Here is an 18030-nt window from a genome sequence, read left to right on the forward strand (position 1 = left end):
AACTACTTTTAGAGAGCTTAAAAATAGCAGGTTTATGTCTTTACTTTTTTTTTTTTAATTTTATTTTTCATTTTTAACACAGTTTATAACAGATAAAACAATTCAGACTTTTGGTCAGGTGATACTTCTTTTTAAAGCATTTGCAATATGGACCACAAAAGAATTTTTTTTTAAACATTAACCAACTGAGACACAAGTAATATTTATGTTGTTAACTTCACAAGCTCTTGACCTAATTGTCTCCACAGTATTGCTGAGAATTAAAGGACCCTAACTTATTGTTGTTGGTCTAAAATCCTATGCCTAATAGCTTAATTTTAGACTTAACCTCGGATGTTCCCCTACCAATAATCTATATTATAGATCTGGTATTAAGCTTACAAACCTTTTGACTATAGGAAATTGTCACCAAGAGTAGGGACATTGCAGGGATACAATATCTCCTCAACTTCATGTCAGTTCCAGGCAGGATTAGACTGTCCACTTGCATTCGGTCAGGCTTAAAGTCTGCCAGGTGTCAGTGGGGAAATTGAGTCAGGAGAATCTTACCTCAGCCCAGGCTGAACAGCCACTCTCCCACCCTTCCCATGAGATTACCTTTTGCAGTTCATACCAGCCTGTCAGCAGCTTACTGACATCATGGATTGGAGGCTCAGACCTCCTTTCTTGCTATCCATACCTGGAGTTAGACTCAGAAGAACAGTCACTTAATAGTCCCATAGCATCTATAAATGGCAAATTCCAATAACCAGGTTTCAAATATGATTATAATTTCTCTTTGGCTAAGGAACATCTTTTAAGACAAGTCTTATGTCTTTACTTTTCAAAGCAGTCTGAGACTAGTCATGTTTTATTGTCATGTGTTGTGACATATAGCATTATATTTAGAGATGAGGAAACTGAAACAAGAGAAAGTATTTTTACAACTACCTGAAACATCATAAATGATTGTAGAAAACCTTGTGAGTTCTGCTTAAGGGTATGGTGGGGATTTTTTTTTTTCCTTTTGAGGTCCACTGACAGTAGAGGTCTAGGGGAGAGAGAATTCAGGACCATATTCAAGTAAAATAATGTAATTTATTTTTGTATAGAAAAGAATAGTTTAAACATGTTCATCTCACTTTTTAGAGCAAATATTTACTCAGTAAACAAAAAACTAAAAACTTCTTATAGTTGAATAAAAGTATACTACTTGTATATTTTTGTTTATATTTCAATCCCAGTTGAGTTGGCATCAGTGTAAATGAGAGTAGATAGAGGAGAAGAAAGAAAAGGCAAAGAAAAAAAGGAAGAAGAAATAAAGAGGAGGAAAGAGCATAGGTTCTTAAGTGTCACTTAAATTGGGAGATAAGCACCTTGTCACAAACTTCTGTGCACTTGGATTTGATTAAATTGGCACCTATGATCTTTGACCCTTGAAAGTTGGTTAACAAGTAAATAATTTAAGGGGTCCATGATGAATGAAACAGCCAAACAGTATCTATCAGTGGGATAATTATTCTTTGGATTCTTGTGTTGGTAGCCAGAGCAGTAGTACTTTATAGTTGGAAATCCTTCCAGATTTTCTTTCATACCTAGTTTCAGTTTTTTATATCTTATTTATCTATTTTTTCCCTAATCACTTTAAAAAAAAAATCTGCCAAAATTTCGTAAGACCTAATTAGCATCACTTTTTTCACATAGCTCATTTTTTCCACCAAAACTTAAATCTTACTTTGTATCTGTTAATATATAGATTGTTTCATATTAGTTATTTTAATATTTTAAAGTGATTTATGTGATTAAAAAAAATTGATTTCAGAGTATTTAATGCTAACCCCCATTTCTTGAGATGTTTGTTTTTTTTTTATTTGGAGATTACACATTTATCAGAATTGTATGTCTTATATTTAAAAGTAGTCTTCATTATTTTTTTTCACCTCTTAGGTATTTCCTAACTATCATATTTACCCTCCAACTGCACCTCATGTTGCATATATGCAACCAAAAGCAAATGCACCTTCCTTCTTCATGGCTGATGAACTCCGGCAGGTATGCTTTTGTTGTTGAGAATGGAAATTCTTAATGTAACTGCTACAGTTTGGGGAAGAAAGAACCAGATGTAAGAAAGAGTGTAATGTTCTAGAAACATTGAAGTAGTATCTCACATGACAGTAACTATTTAACCAAATATAGTAGTTACAGATTAATCTAAAAAATTATACTTAAATATATTAAGTATACTTAATATTTATGCTTAAATCTTATACTTAAATTATTAAGTTGGTACAGGATATACAGTTGGCGACCTCTGTGTATAATGAATCCCTTGATGCGGTCCCATTTCACACTATTCTAAGGTATGATTTTATAAACTGTGGTAAATAATTCTAGCCCAATGGCAATATTCAGTGCTGTTTTGAATAATGTGATCACTTCAGGGGATTGATTGTACTATTTGGGACCTAGTTTAGTGTTTAAGGAAATTTGTTGATAGAGGGAAGTAAAGATGTTTTTGAGTTTCATTGTAAAACATACAGTAGCCTATTTAAATGATTTGGCCCTTAAAGGTGTCAGATTGAAAGTATTTTTAGATTATCAATTAAATAATTTATTCAAATGAAGATGGACCTAATCATGCTGCTACTTTGGGTTGGTAAAGAGTAAGTAATTTTTGGCCAGTACATATGCACATAATGTTTATGTTAAGTATTTTAAGTATCTAAACTTAAAAACAAAAATTGTTTTATAAACGAATTAGCACGACTTTTTTGAAGTAGGTATTTATATAAAAATATCATACTTAAACTTTGATTCACACTCAACTTCTGTGGGAATATGTGTTAGTGAATATAGTGCCAGAATTGGAGTTAAAGGAGCTTAGAGACCATTTAGTCCAACATCCCTCATTTCACAGATAAGGAAACTCTCATGGACTTTCCTTATGAGGACTGACATTCTGTCCCCACTTGGATTTGATGACTGTGGAAATACCCTCTCTGAGCCCCTATAAAATGAGGTATTTGGCTTAGGTGATCTTTAAAGGCCTTTCCCAGAGCAAAATCCTACTATCTTTATAAGTGTTTCTGGTAATTCCTGTAGTACAGAGGTTGATTGCTGCTTTTAGAATTTTTTATGAACACCCAGTCAGAAACAGAAAGCAAATGGTTTTATCTACCTTATGTTTGTCTACAAGCTGTAAATGTTAAGGATGAAATGCCATATTGTTTCTGGGATCATATATGTAGAGTTTTATCGAGCTGTGTTAAATTCAGATTAAATTTTAACCATACAGAATCAAAAAAAGATATATTAGGTTATTGAACCCATAACTCAACTCAGTCTGAATACAACAAGCCTGTCTGGTTATAGAACCTAGATCTTTTACCTCTTCAGAAATATTATATTTCATAAACAATGTACATAACTGGGAAACTGAATATCTGTTTTCTTCTTTTATAAGACAGGAAAATGACTTTCCAGTAGTCATGTTCTATATTGTAAGAGTTCCTATATTTTTTCCCTTAGGAGCTGATCAACAGGCATTTAATAACAATGGCTCAAATAGATCAAGCAGATATCCCAGGTAAAAAGCAAATTAACTTGAGAAAGGAAAAAGGAAAGGAGAGAGTATGAGATGGAGTATTTTTTTTCCTTTTGAGTCCAAACTTGTGACTTCCATCAGTGTTCAAGGAGCTGTCTCCACTAATCCAGATTGAAAATACCTCTAATAAGTTTTTTTTTTTCAGAAATTTGCGTAGGACTCAGGTTAAGTGATTTGCCCTTACTCATGTATCTAGTATGTGTCTGAGACAGGACTTAAACCCAGTTCTTCCTGATTCCAAGGCCAGTTCTCTAATCTATCAGACTGCCTTTCTTTGTGTATTATATTTAGTATAATTGAATTATATGCATATGATTGCTTGTATAATACAATATAGTTTTATATAGTGTTAAAGCATTTTAAATGGTTTGGTTTAGTATTGTCTTGCTTTCCCTTATTTTTTATTTTAAAATGCAGTTTGTGTGTAGATGAGTCAGATTTGGATTGTGTGGCTAAAGAAGAGCTTGTTTGCAAAAGATCTGCTGGGTTTAGTGGGCAATGTACTCGGCATGAGTCAGTAATGTTATATGGCAGTCAAAAAAAGCAAACAAGATTTTAGGATGAATTCAGAAAGTCAGAGTGTCCAGAATGACGGAATGATAGCTTCTCTCTTCCTTGCCCTTGTCAGAGAGCAAACCTGATATATTCAGTTATAGCTGACATTTTAAGAATGATGTTGGTATAAAGAGGCCAGTGGGATATTGGAGGGCCTCAAGATTATGCCTCATGATAAGTGGTTGAAGGAACTTGGGCTGTTTAGCCTGAAGGAGAGAAGATATAGGGGGACAAGGAAGATATAACTGTCTTAAAGTATTTGTGGAAGACAGTGTAGACTTGGTCTGCTTAGCTATTGATAGCAGAGAAAAGGACAATGCATGGAAGTTAGAAACAGGTAAATTTAGGTTTGATATCAGAAAAAGAAATCCTCAGTAGAATTTGCTGCCCAAACGTTGATAGTTTTCTACTTGCTAGAAGTCTGCGAGCACAAGTTGGATAACTACTGGTCAGACCCATAAGACATAAATGGTTTAGAGGACATTCTTATGGGTTAGCCCTTCAGGAATGAGTGAATTGTTATAGAAATTGCCTTTTCCTAATCCTTTCATTGGTATTATTTTGCATTTTATATGCTTTATGTGGGAGCTCATATATAACTATGTCAAACAATTCCATACTTAATTTTGTTGAGTAAATGCACTTACAAGTTGTCTCTACAATCATTTTTATGGGTCATCCTGACAATAAAGATTTCAGTCTCAAACTAAATCATTATCGTCTCACCAAATGATGGGGGGAAAATAGCCATTTGTATTATACTCAGGAAAATACACTTTTTTTTTTTTGTTTTCTGGTTGCTTAAATTGGAAATTGAAAATTTCTTAGAATGGACATTGATAGTTATGTATGGTAGATGAGACCAGTTTGAGCATGTCCTCTATAAAACTTTTTAGTGAGAATTCCTAATAGGATTTTATTCTACTTAATAATAACTAGGATTTACTTACTGCTTTAAAGTTTTCAAAGCACTTTATAAATATATTATTGCATTTGATTCTCAAAACAACCATGGGAGGCCAGTGCTATTATTATTTACTTTTTGCAGATGGAGAAACTGATGGGTCACAAAACTGGTTAGTGTCTGAGGCTGGAATTGAGCTCTCTGGTCTTCCTGATTCTAAATCCAGAACTCCCTGCCCTTTGCACCTAGCTGACTACTTACTCAAAGCAATGATTTATAAGTGAAGAGTCAGAAATTTTCCAAATTTAGTTTTGTGATTTTTCAAACAGTTTTAAAGCATTTTTCTGTGATTATAAAGTAGCATGATATGGTTGATATAGTATTGGCTAGGGAGTTAGGAAGACATGGGGTCACGTCCTGCCTCAGCTCTGTGATTTAACTTCTCAGTGCTTCAGACAACTCTCCTGCGAATTTTAGGATAGGCTGTAAATCTGCAGCTGTATAGGGTGTTTTCCCATACTGAAGAAATCTCATGTTTGAACATTAAATCTGACTTAAATAACTACTTTCAAGAGAGATGATATGGGCATTTTCTACTCTCCTGTTTAAACAGGTGTTTTTTGGGGTTGTTTTTTTTTTTTTGCATATAATAAAATGTTTCTTTAAAGTGTAATATTGTCTGTTCTAGTTTTTCTAGGTTATTTTTTCAAAAGCATAATTGGGAATATTCTGATATTTCTCCTGCTAACTTACTCGAGTTATAGTCTGTAACTAAGATGAGAGATTCATGATAGCTCAAAGTGTGGGACTTAACTGCATTTTGGTAACTTTATGGTATGGACTTCTGAATGCTAAATTATTTTTAATATAAATGAGATAGTTTGATTTATAAAACCATTTCTGAATATTTTCTGTGAGTTGTAATATAAAAAGTATATTTGGACATTTGATTGAATTTTAGTCTCTTTCATGTCTTTTTTTGAATCTTTGCAAGTGCTATGATTCTAAAGTTATTTCCTATAAATTGCTGTAGCGGTTCCTGCAGAAGTTGACAGCTACCATAGCCTTTTCCCTTTAGAACCACTGCCGCCACCCAACCGGATACAGAAATCAAGTAATTTTGGGTATATTACATCATGCTACAAAGCTGTAAACAGCAAAGATGATCTGCCATATTGCCTTCGGAGGATACATGGTAATCAAGATCATTTATCTTTGTTTAAACATTAGCATACTTAAGTTGATTTAAACAATTCTAAATGTGTCAGTTGATTTAACTTTAAAGTACAGTTATTAAACAAGTTAGCTTAACTTGAAAATAAATGTCACAATTTTTTAAGTTACAAATCAAGACACTTTTGTTAGGCTGTGATGAGTGTAACGACAAAAATATAATTATTTTTCTTTTCATAGGTTTTCGACTTGTTAATACAAAATGTATGGTATTGGTCGATATGTGGAAAAAAATTCAGCACTCAAATATTGTAACATTGCGTGAAGTATTTACCACTAAAGCATTTGGAGAGCATTGTGAGTAACTTGTAATTACATTTCTGTTGGTGGCTTCATTGACTTTTCAAACCAGATTTAAAGTAACAATTTGCATGTTTGTGTTTTATTTCAAGCCCTTGTGTTTGCATATGATTTCCATGCTGGAGGAGAAACTATGACAAGCAGACACTTTAATGACCCTAGTGCTGATGCCTATTTCACAAAGAGAAAGTGGGGTAAGAAAATGATAAGCAAGCTGTATTTTAAGAAATAATGCTCCCTGTAAGAGGTGTTATGTTTATTTATTAGATGTAGATAAATACAACCATAATCTTTCAGCTGATGGTCACTGTTTCATTTGAATCAAGAGTAGCTCAAAGAAATCGGGTTAGAAAAGATATTAATTTTCTTTGACTTGCCTTTGTGAGCTTAGAGAATAGATGAAGAAGTGGAGGGAAGATAAATCCAAAGTTTTTAAGAATCAAAACAGATGAGAACAGGGTGCTCATTATCTTTTTAAAGATGAAAGTTAGCATTCTATATCATGCTTCAAAATAAATACTTAAAAGGATCTTCAAGAAAAATTGAATTTAAGCATAGATCCTTTCATTTTCTGTTCTGTTGAGCCAGTTATAAAAAACATGGAGAAATAAAATCACATTTTAATCTCTTGTTGTTCTAGTCTTTTTTTTCAGTTGTTTCTGAGTCTTCATGACCCCTTTTGGGGTTTTCTTGGCAAAGATACTGGAGTGGTTTGCCATTTTCTTCAGCTCATTTTACAGATGAGGAACTGAGGCAATCAGTGTTAAGTGACTTTTTAGGGTCCGCACAACTAGTGTCTGAGACTAGATTTAACTTAAAATTATCCTGAGTCCAGGCCCAATGTTCTCTCCACTGTGCCACTTAGCTGCCCCACTTTGAACTCATGTCGACATAAAATTTGAGGGAAATAGTTATTTTTCCTGTGAAGAGAATTTTTTTATTTCATTACAGGTAGGAGATGCAGAATTGATGTCAGTTGAGGTTCTCAGGAAAGGTATTTCTTCTACAGAGAGTTCTTCATTTGTGTCAACTTTCTGGTAGGAAGATGGTAGGTCTGTTTAGATCAAGGTCTGGGAAAAATACTATTCTAAAAGTGAGCATTTCTTTTAGTAGTGGGAGTGAATGAATACAGATGCATGAGAAATATAAAGTGCTTTTATATAACAGATATTTACCCTATTGACAGATGTTCACCCTATTGAGTCTGTGAGTTTCTGCTCTGGCTATCTCATTTTCTGATTCTTTGGCTAGTGAAAGGTTTGAGGGTTTTGTTTTTTGGTTTTGGGGTTTTTTTTTTGTTCCTTTACCAAATCTTTGTGTGATGAGATCCCTTTGTTTGTTGTGGTTTTTTAATGATTAAATTCACAATCTAGCAAATGTTTTCAAGTTTGTGGTCTTATGAAGACTGCATTCAGGTTGCAGAGACCATCTACGCAGGGAAACAACAAAACAAAAACTAGAAAACTTTTTAATCCTTTATTTGTTATTTTGCTCTCTGATTTCTGACAGTTAAAACAAGAAATTTGTGGTTACACGGCTGTTTCACATAAAATTCTCAGTCATGAAGTGTGGTCAGTTGTATAGTTTTCCATTTTGCTATGTCATTTGCAAGCACATAGAATTTTGTTGAAAGGGATGTGGTATAGGTACAGCTTTTCCTTGAGAGATGAATGTAGTTGTATGAACTTGGGTTATTTTAGTAATGAACACCTGTGAAATGACTGTTAACTTCTTTATAGATTTCTTCTGGAGCTTCTGTGTTTACTGTTTTTGGTATGTTGAGCATATTAAATATGATAAATATAACATTTTCCCAGGAGTCAAATATTCATTTTTATCATAAATCTATCAATTTTTCTAATTATTAAAATACTGCTTTAGTAGTAGTACCAACTTTTCCCCTTACATTTAAACTGAAAGCATCCTATATTAAAGTGGCATCAAATTGAATAAAATGCTTTGCATGTACAATTGTAAGGCAAAGCAAGTTCTGGGATGCTAGTATATCCAAACCATAGACTTTTGGCAAAAAATCTTTTTTTGTACTAAATCTAGGCGACAGAAACATTTGAATAACTACATGAACCCACAATGTGGAATAGATTTAATATCTCAGCTAATTTTTAAAAATACAGTATCATTAAATTAAAACATAAATTTCTTTGCCACCATTTGAAGTTTTACTCTCTTAATGACCAAAAACTTGAAACATTAAAGGAAATTGTGAACTTCATGAATGAAATGGTACCTATGCATTGAGGAGCTGTCAGGCCAGTGGTCCATTTTTCTTAACTTGACTAAGTTGTAAGATGATTAGAAACTGTGCTTCTCAGAACCATGAATTGTTTTGTTAGGATGTAGCCCACCATCTCTTTGTAAGAATATTGTACTGTATACTTTATAAAGAAAAGATCAGATGTGAATTTTATCTATTTCTAAATTATTTAAAAGTTCATGTACTGACAGATACAGTTTACTCTCAGCAGCAGCTGATACAATTTTCATTCTTAATGTTTTAGCTAGCTTTTGTTGTTGGGAAACACAATGAATGTTAAACTTAGGAGGAATTCTGTCACTTGAAAAATACTTTTAGTGGGACAATAGCTTCTTTGAGGTAATTTCTCCACTTCTTCCTTAACTATATGCAGAGATGGTTATCATTTGAATCTTATCTCCTACAAGTTTTGTTTCCATGTTATGGATATTGAAATTCCTATATCTGATAATAATCTTTTATTATTTTGTCCTTCTCTCTTTCTTACAACTCCTTGCCCTCTTGCCCTTCCTCATCCTGACTTTCCCGTTCCGCTACTTTTCCCAAGGCCATTATCCCCTACACTGTTCACATTCTCTTCGCTTCTTTCCTTGTTTTAACTCTTGGTGAACCAGTTCAACTCTACAATATCATGCACATTCAATTCTTTTGCCGTCTTGTATGATCTTGTCTTGCCAAACACTGTTAACTTCTTTAATTTATAGATTTTTTTCTGGAGCAGAATTCTGTGTTTATTGTTTTTGGTATGTTGAGCATATTTAAATCTGATAAATATAACATTGGATTACCCTCACCATCTATTACCTTCAATTCTGAATTAAATTCAGTGCTGAACAGATCTGGAGAAAACCACAAAACCTTGCTAACTGGGACAGGTACTACAAAGTTCTGTTATACAATCCTAACTGGGCCATCACTGCAGCAGGATACTTCTTTTCTACCTCCTTAATTAAATCACTATCTCATTCATCATTTTAGCTGTTCCACAATTTTGCATCCCTCCCAAATTGCCCCACTCTCCTGCCTTATCAGCTGAGAACTTTGTCTCATACTCACGCTGAAAAAACTGAGACCTTTCACCAAGAGCCTCTCCCCATTTTACATCTCTCAGAGGTCTTCTTGCACTATTTCCTACTTCACTCCTGACTCACATGAAGGGGTGGCACTTCTTGGGCAATCCCTCTGTGTGCATCCTCCATCCCATTCTATCTATGGTCTTCAGCACCATCTTGCTTCCTATAATATCCTCACTTCTTTGCCAGTCTTCAATCTCTCTACTTATTGTTTCTTTGCTGCCTGAGAGACCGGCTGATGTCTCCCTCAGTCTTAAAAAATCCTCAGTTGACCCCATATCTCTCCTCACTTTCATGGCTAAATTGCTTGAGAAAAGCCATCTGTAATAGATGGTTACACATCTCACCTCTTTTACTGCCTTCTGAATTCTGTGTAGTTTAGTGTTCAGCCTCATGATTCAACTGAAATTGCTCTCTCCTAAGATACTAATGATTTCTTAATTGCCCAATCTAAAAGCCTTTTCTCAGTACTCATACTTATTTGTCTCTCAGTAGCCTTTGACACTGTACACCCTCCTCTTGATTCTCTCACTCTTGATTTTTGATTTTTGAAACACTGCTCTCTCCTGGTCATTCTCCTCCCTTTCTGACTACTTCCCCTCAGTCCTCTTTTTGGAATCTTTTCCAAGTCATAGCCAGTAAACACAAGTGTTCCCCAACGTTCTGTCCTGGGTATTCTTCTCACTATGTACTATTTTGCTTATGTTGCTCTCATCTCCTATGGATTTATCCTTATGCAGATGATTCTCAGATCTGTTTATCCGGTCCTAACCTCTCTCCTGATTTCTAGTTCAGAAACTCCAACTGCCTTTTTGATCATCTCTAACTGAATGTCCTATAGACATCTTAAGTTCAACATATTTAAAATTGAACTCCTTTTCCTCCAAATCCTCCTTTCCTAATTTCCTTACAATTGAGGGTACCACTATCCTCCCAGCCTCATCTTTGGTTTTTTAATCTCTCAACTCCTCACTCCTATCTCCCAGTTCATTTTTTCCCCCCTTTCCTGTCCTATCTTCTATGTGCTCCTTTCCCTCCTGATTCTGCTTTATGGGTTTTCTGGACTCATGGGTCTGGTAACGTCATTCTCCCTTAACCACCTTCAGTGAACTCCAGTGTTACTTCTATCATCAAATATAAAATCCTTTGTTTGGTTTTTAAAATCATTCATAATCTTATCTCTTCCTATCTTTCCAGTCTTCTTGCACTATACCTTCCTCCATATATTCGAATGTCCAACAGCATTGGCTTTCTTGCAGTCGCTCACAAAAGATCCTCCGTCTCCCAGCTTCTTGGATTTCACTATCTTTCTCCCATGCTTGGAATGCTGTCCCTCCTTATCTCTGCCTCCAGGCTTCCAAACTCAACTCAGATCCTACTTTTGTAAGAGATCTTTCCATCTTCCTTCATCCCCACAAATAATGTTTTCCCTTGATTTGCCCTTTATGTATTTTGTTTATATGAAGTTGTTTGCATGTTGTCTCCCCAGTTATACGGTGAGCTCCTTTCTGTTTCTGCGTTGTCTGTTTTTAATTTTTTTTTTTTTTTTGGTATTTCCAGTACTTGGCACAGTTCCTGGCACATATTTAGTACTTAATAAATGCTTGCTGACTTGACTGAGAACAAATTGAATGATTAGAACCATTCTAACAATTGAGAAGTCTAGAGTAATATTGCTAAAGTTGTAGGAAAAAGTTATTATTTTATAAGAAAATTTAAAACTAAATTTCGTGCCCTGCATCATAGGTACTGTGTCATTTAAAAATCACTATATATCGTTGTGTCATGTAGCCACTGCTTATAAGCAAATCTAGATAATAGCTTTTTGTGTTTTAGTAGTAATATACATTATTCGCTGTATATTTAATTTCATTCAAAATAATTAGCACTCTTTAAAATCTGTCAATACTTACAATATTTCTTCTGAAGAGTAAAGAGTCCTTTTCAGTTGTAAACAAACTCCTGCTTCTGAAAGCTTTTTATGATGGCAGACATCACTTAAACATTCTTTTTAAAAAAGTTAGTCAGGAAAAGGTCATGGAATATTATGCAGAATCAAAAAATATTATGGACCATTTATTCTCATTCTTTTCTTTCTGTGGCTCTATTCTGTTTTGTGTGTTTGTTGACTACTTTTGACTTGAATTGTTGTCTGACTCTAAGACATCTAACAGGATGGAAAGAGTGGTCATTTCTTAATGCTCTTGTCAAATCCACATAACTTTTTAAAAATGATCAGTAATGAAATGTGGGCAATTTATATTGCTCATTGTTGTGAAAATCAAGGTCCTTTCCCTATGTCCACATTCGTAGGAAATCCATTATGTGAAGTTCTTCACGATGACCTCTGTTCTTTTTTTCTCCTGTGCTTTCATTTGCTACTGTCACCTCCTCATCTCTATTTGTTTTCTGCCTCCTTCATTGATTCTGGTTAAGCATTTAAGATTCTTCCTGAAGTAGTTCATCATTTCTGTTGGTTTTCCATTGACCTGGACTCCATATTTTTATTAATGACTTTATAAGGTGCACAGCTATGTGATCACAATCGAATATGAGACTTGAATATGCATGCACTTTAACACTTAATATGTAGAAAGCAACAGCAGTAATATTCCCTCAATGATCAATTACAGTATAACTGATGACATTCTTGGGTAAAATAGGGAAAGCTCTTACTCTTATTTAAAGTGACACTTAGTCATTTGTTGAATATGCCCATAGTAGTCAAGTGCAGACTCTTGAAATAAAAGAAGAAATTATATTTCTTGTTTTTAGAATGTGGAAAGATTTTTCCTAATGTGGAAATTTGGGGTTTTTAAAATCACTTCTGTTATATAAATATCATCTTAATAGAGTTTGTCTTTTATAGTTTTAAAATTTTCATTTTCTGTGAGTTTTTTAAAATTCTTTTAACAACTTAAGTTCCTCCATTATGCCAAACTCTATGCTAGACTATGTATGTTGTGCCTTTATTTTTCTCTTTCTGATTTTTGAATTTGTTTTTTAAACTTATGGTTGAAATTAAAGCTTTATGAGTGTGTGTGTGTGTGTGTGTGTGTGTGTGTGTGTGTGTGTAAGGAAATTTTTATTTTGTTTTGTTTAATTTTTAGGTCAGCATGATGGACCTTTACCCAGGCAGCATGCTGGGTTATTGCCAGAGTCTCTTATTTGGGCATATGTTGTCCAGCTCAGCTCTGCTTTGAGAACTATTCATACAGCAGGATTAGCGTGTCGTGTTATGGACCCAACAAAGATTCTGATAACTGGCAAAACAAGGTACTCATATCATTTTTTCTGTTTTGTTATTTTGTACTCAGTTACCAATATTTGAGGAATTGGTAATATTTAAATAATAAGTACTTATATTTTAATCCTGCCTTTTTGTATATCCTAATCATGTATCTATTATGGTTTTGAATGAATTCTTCCTCCATTTGATGTGTGCTTGAAAAATTTTATCAGCAAAAGGTCACAAAATTATGAAAAATAATTTTTCATACCATCTAAAATGTACACAGTAACCTTCTTTATAAAACCTAAGAACTTTTCATTCAGGTGAAGAGAGAGGACTGTGGAAAGGAGAAAAAAAAGAGTAGGACTCTTAACACCCATGCTTCATAAATGCTGTGTTTTTATCAAGCTTTTGTGACATATGGTTGCTTCAGAGGGCATTGTTTAACCCAGATATTACCTGAATTCCTTTGGTAGTGAGATTTGCCATTTTTTGAGAAAAATAAAAATTTTATTATAGACAGTTGAAGAAGAAATACATTACATACAATATATAAATAGAAAATTGATTTCTGTCTTTCTTCCCTAATTCTTTGGTTCTTAAAGGTTGCGAGTAAATTGTGCTGGCATTTTTGATGTTTTAACATTTGATAACAGTCAGAATAATCCATTGGCACTAATGGCTCAATTCCAGGTAAGTTTAACACTGATATGGTTTATGCTAGGTCTGTTTGATTTTCTTATTTTTTACAAAAGTAAATATTTTGATTTCAGAACTCTATTTTGCTTTTGGAAACTTTACAATTATCTCTAATTTGAGGCTGTAAAACTTGTTATGAGACCTAAAGAGTGGACCTTAATAATATTCAGAATTTAATGGGAGTGCCAGCCAAGGCCTTGAGATTCAACAAACATCACATGCTTTTTGTATAGAGAGCATTATGCTGAGCATTGTTTGAGATACAAAATTTAGGTAAGATGATTTGGATCTGGCACATACCATATACTCAGTTTTTTCATTTAATTTACCCCAGTTAAAAATAGAAATAAAATTTTTTGTGTTAAGGCAATTAACCCAAATATAAGTGAATACAAAATGATCAGTTAGATGAATGTATTGTTTCTACCATTCATGTTACAGTCCCATTCCTTATTTCCGCCAAGAAGTCCTATTGAATTCATTTAAGAAAATACAGAGTTCTGTGTCACTGATCCTTTCTTTCCTGTCTCTTACCTTGATCTTGAGTATTATTTTTCCTTCCTAACAATAATAAAATTTATAATATGCATAACAGGAAGTAAAATTCATTATATATTTTTAGTATATTTATTGAGGAGTTCTTTTTTTAGTATTTGTTTTTCTAACATTCCTTTTAAAATTTGAACTCCAAATTCTCTTTCTCTAGCCCCTTTCCCTATTGAGAAGGCACACAATATGAATGTAAAATGTTTTATGTAACCAAAGTCTAGAACTCATTTCTTGAATATGATTTCATTTATACATTATTGATTTTTAAATTGTTAATTATAATCTGTTAGTGACTATCCATATCCACCAATGTAATCTTGACTTTGGATATTTAGCTTTTTAAAATAATTTCCTAATTTAAAAAAATGTGAAAGAATAAGCTTGCCATTTTTTGAGAGAAGGTTGAAGACTAGTGATTTTCTTATTTTAAGAATACTCTTTCAAGGTATAGTTCTAGGGCAGTTTAAAGCAAATTCATTATTTTCCACAACATTTGCTGTTGCAATACTTTATGATATATTAATAAATTTAAGTGCCCATTGATGTAAGACATAGTTAAGCTCTCTTAAATGTACAAGATTTTCAACTTACAAATTATTTTTATTTTAAAAAAACTGGTTTAATTGAAAACAACTCTGATAGCAGAATATATTGATATGTAAAGAACAATGAAAATAATTTTCCTCTTCCCTCTTGTATTATATTGTCTTGTTTGTACATTATAAAGTGTTTAGATGAAAAAAACTGAAACTTGATTTCAATTGGAAATGTCAGTTGTTACTTTCCTTTTATTCCTCTTAAGAACATAAAAAAGGGAAAGGAAGCAGCCAGAGGCAATGTGGTATTTGGGGGAGAGGGATGGTTTTAAAGGTTTTTTTTTCCTTATGTCCGTTTCTGAACCAGCATTTTCTTAGGGAGTCATTGAATCAAAGGAAATACAGACGTTGTCTGAATTGAAAAAGAGTTGACATGTCATTGTGTAAACCCTATGACAGTTTATTACTGATTCCTCATCTCTCCAAATCTCACATCTCTCCCATATAACCATTAAACTACTGAGCTGCCTTTTTCCAGCGGTTTCACCTTACGGGCAGTGTAGTCTGTCTTCATTTCTTTTTCCCAGCATGTCCTCCTTTCCTCAATGTGAATTCCTCTTCCTGCCTTAAATTATACCTTTTTCATTCTATTTATGAGCCAAAAAGTGATACTTATTGTAAGTTCATAGATTTCAATACCAAGAAAAAGCCAGGTCAGAAATTTTGAATTAGCTAGACATTGCAAAGAACTGTTAGCATCTGCTTCTAGAAGTTCTTTTATATGCACAGAAATCAGTATGATATCTGTAGAGATTTTTACTGAAGTAGAAGCATTCAGAAGGAATGCTAAATAGTTTTTCATTTAATTTCATTATTTTTATTTTACTTAAATGTCATTAGAGACATAATATTCCTTAAGTTTAGAAATAGAAATATGGTATTTCAGATATAATATGGAATAAACAACTAGGTTTCTGTGACTATTTAAGAATGTTTTTTTTCCTTATATTTAAGTTTCAGTATTTAAGTCTATGATATATTTTTCTTTTCTCTACTCTGTATTTGAGTTCTGGTGTTTGAGTCCAAAATTTTTTAAAAAGAGCTTTTTTTTTTTTAAAGGGTAAATGTGTTCTGAGTTTCTGATATCTTCATTTCAAACTCACTTTTGTAATCCATAAAACCAAACAATTCTTGATTTGTAAGTTGGAAATAGAATAATACTAATAGTCCTTTCCTCACCTCTTAACTCACTTCTCCAGCATTATTGCCCACTTAGTGCATATTGACAGGTAATGTTAGGAGGTGGGTTATTTTGGTTTGGGTTTTGTTAACCTACTTTTCATTTGGTTTCTTACATAGCAAAAGGTTTTGCAGATGTTGTGTGTGTGTGTGTGTGTGTGTGTGTGTGTGTGTGTGTGTGAGACATACACATATGTTTCCTTACAACTCATGACATGAATAAATAGGGAAGAAATAGTCACAGATGGGGGAATTGTGATTGACAGAGAGAGAGAGTACATGAGAAAACGAGTGCATTGTTTCTTCCAGTCTATTTTTCATAGTCTGTTTCAGACACGTGAATAGAGACTGACTTACAGTAAAATGGACATAAGTAGAGCCATAGATAGAATCAGAAAGAAATCAAGAATTGAAAACCAGGAAGAAACTGAAAATGAGTTTGGGGGGAAACCTACAGAATGCAACAAATGGGGGGAAAACAGATGGAGGTAAGAAGCAAAATAACAAATGAAAATGCTTCGTTGGGAAATGATTTTTTATAAAAGGATAGTTATTGAGACATTGTAATGTTAACCATATTATTTTGAAATTAAGCAGTGAGATGGTAATCATTTTTGAGATGATAAATTTCATTCCTGGATTGGTATTTCCCAGAGTCACCCTAAATATCTTTTTAAAGTGAAGTTTTCTACCTTGAGTCAGATTCAGGAGAATGAATAGCTGATTTAAGTATATTTTTTTCTACTTATTTTTAAAGCTGTTCAGGATACTCATTGCTATGGTTCTTACCTGGTAGTCTCATATCAGGATGCGAAAGAGGAGACCATGAGCATAAGAATGTTCACAGGAGCACTAGCACAGGGGGAAGCTGTGCTTGGACATTCAGGGTGTGCTCGGGGGTGGAGAGGGTAGCTACATACTAGCCAAACACTTGTCTTAAATTACAAGTAAGTAACCTTAGTTTGCATGATGTGGATGTTTGGATTTAAATGTCTGCATCAATGAATACATCAGAGTTTAATGAAATTACATATGACCAGTTCTCTGTTATATACATTTTCTGGGCTTTTATTACAAAGTGGGATAACTTAAGATTGCGTTTCTTCTTGGTTCAATATCCCAATATCTAAGTGACCCAAGAGGAGTTTTTCTTCTGTGGCACTGTTTCCATATTAGTATCTTCCAGATGTCAGTGTCAGCAGCAGTAGTCTTCTCATGAAACCATAGATTTAGAACCAGAAGAGACCTTCTAGGCCATATCCAGTCCTCTCATTTAATCAGTGAAGAAACTGAGGCTGAGAGAGTTTCAGTGACTTGCCAAGGGTCACACAGCTTAGCGTCTGAGGGAAAATGGGAGCTGAAGTCTTTCTGATCCACCCAGTGCTTCCTCCACTGACCCATCTAACTGCCTGGAAATTTTTTTTCCCATTACACTTTTTCACTCCTTTCTTCTTCTCTTCCCGTTGTCCTCCCTCCTCCCTTTTATCTCTAGACTCCCAGAGCTGTGTCATTAAGCAAAACTCTTACACCTAATCAGAATCCTTCTTACATACAATTGCAAACATCCCTAAGTTGGTTTGTGTTTCGTGCCCCTTCACTTTCCTCCCCTCACTAAAACCACTTACCTTGAAGGTAAGCCTTTACCTTCAAAATATTCAATCCCAACTGTTAATCTGTTGTGAAATTTTTACTTTTAAAGAAGTGTTTTTAATTTATAAAAGTGGAGGAAATCCCATGTTAGCATGCTATTCTTTTATAACTTTAATTGACTTGTTTTTAAACTTATGGTGTCTCATTGAGAATATCTTGAGAAAAGTTGTGGCATATGGTGTCAAAATTTTTCTTAGATAAT

The 18030-nt window shown here is 33.8% G+C and overlaps 1 protein-coding gene across 2 annotated transcripts in view; it reads left to right on the forward strand.

Moving 5' to 3' along the window:
• Positions 1–18030, forward strand: part of PAN3 (poly(A) specific ribonuclease subunit PAN3) — a 143204-nt gene that overhangs the window by 108541 nt on the left and 16633 nt on the right. For both annotated transcript variants that reach the window (XM_072611816.1, XM_072611817.1), the window contains 7 exons: positions 1927–2031; positions 3508–3565; positions 6076–6237; positions 6456–6572; positions 6668–6769; positions 13034–13199; positions 13761–13848. In XM_072611816.1, the coding sequence (XP_072467917.1) occupies positions 1927–2031; positions 3508–3565; positions 6076–6237; positions 6456–6572; positions 6668–6769; positions 13034–13199; positions 13761–13848 (798 nt within the window). The remainder of the gene's footprint in view (positions 1–1926; positions 2032–3507; positions 3566–6075; positions 6238–6455; positions 6573–6667; positions 6770–13033; positions 13200–13760; positions 13849–18030) is intronic.

This window comes from Notamacropus eugenii, chromosome 5 (assembly GCF_028372415.1).
Source record: "Notamacropus eugenii isolate mMacEug1 chromosome 5, mMacEug1.pri_v2, whole genome shotgun sequence".
Lineage (NCBI taxonomy): Eukaryota > Metazoa > Chordata > Mammalia > Diprotodontia > Macropodidae > Notamacropus > Notamacropus eugenii.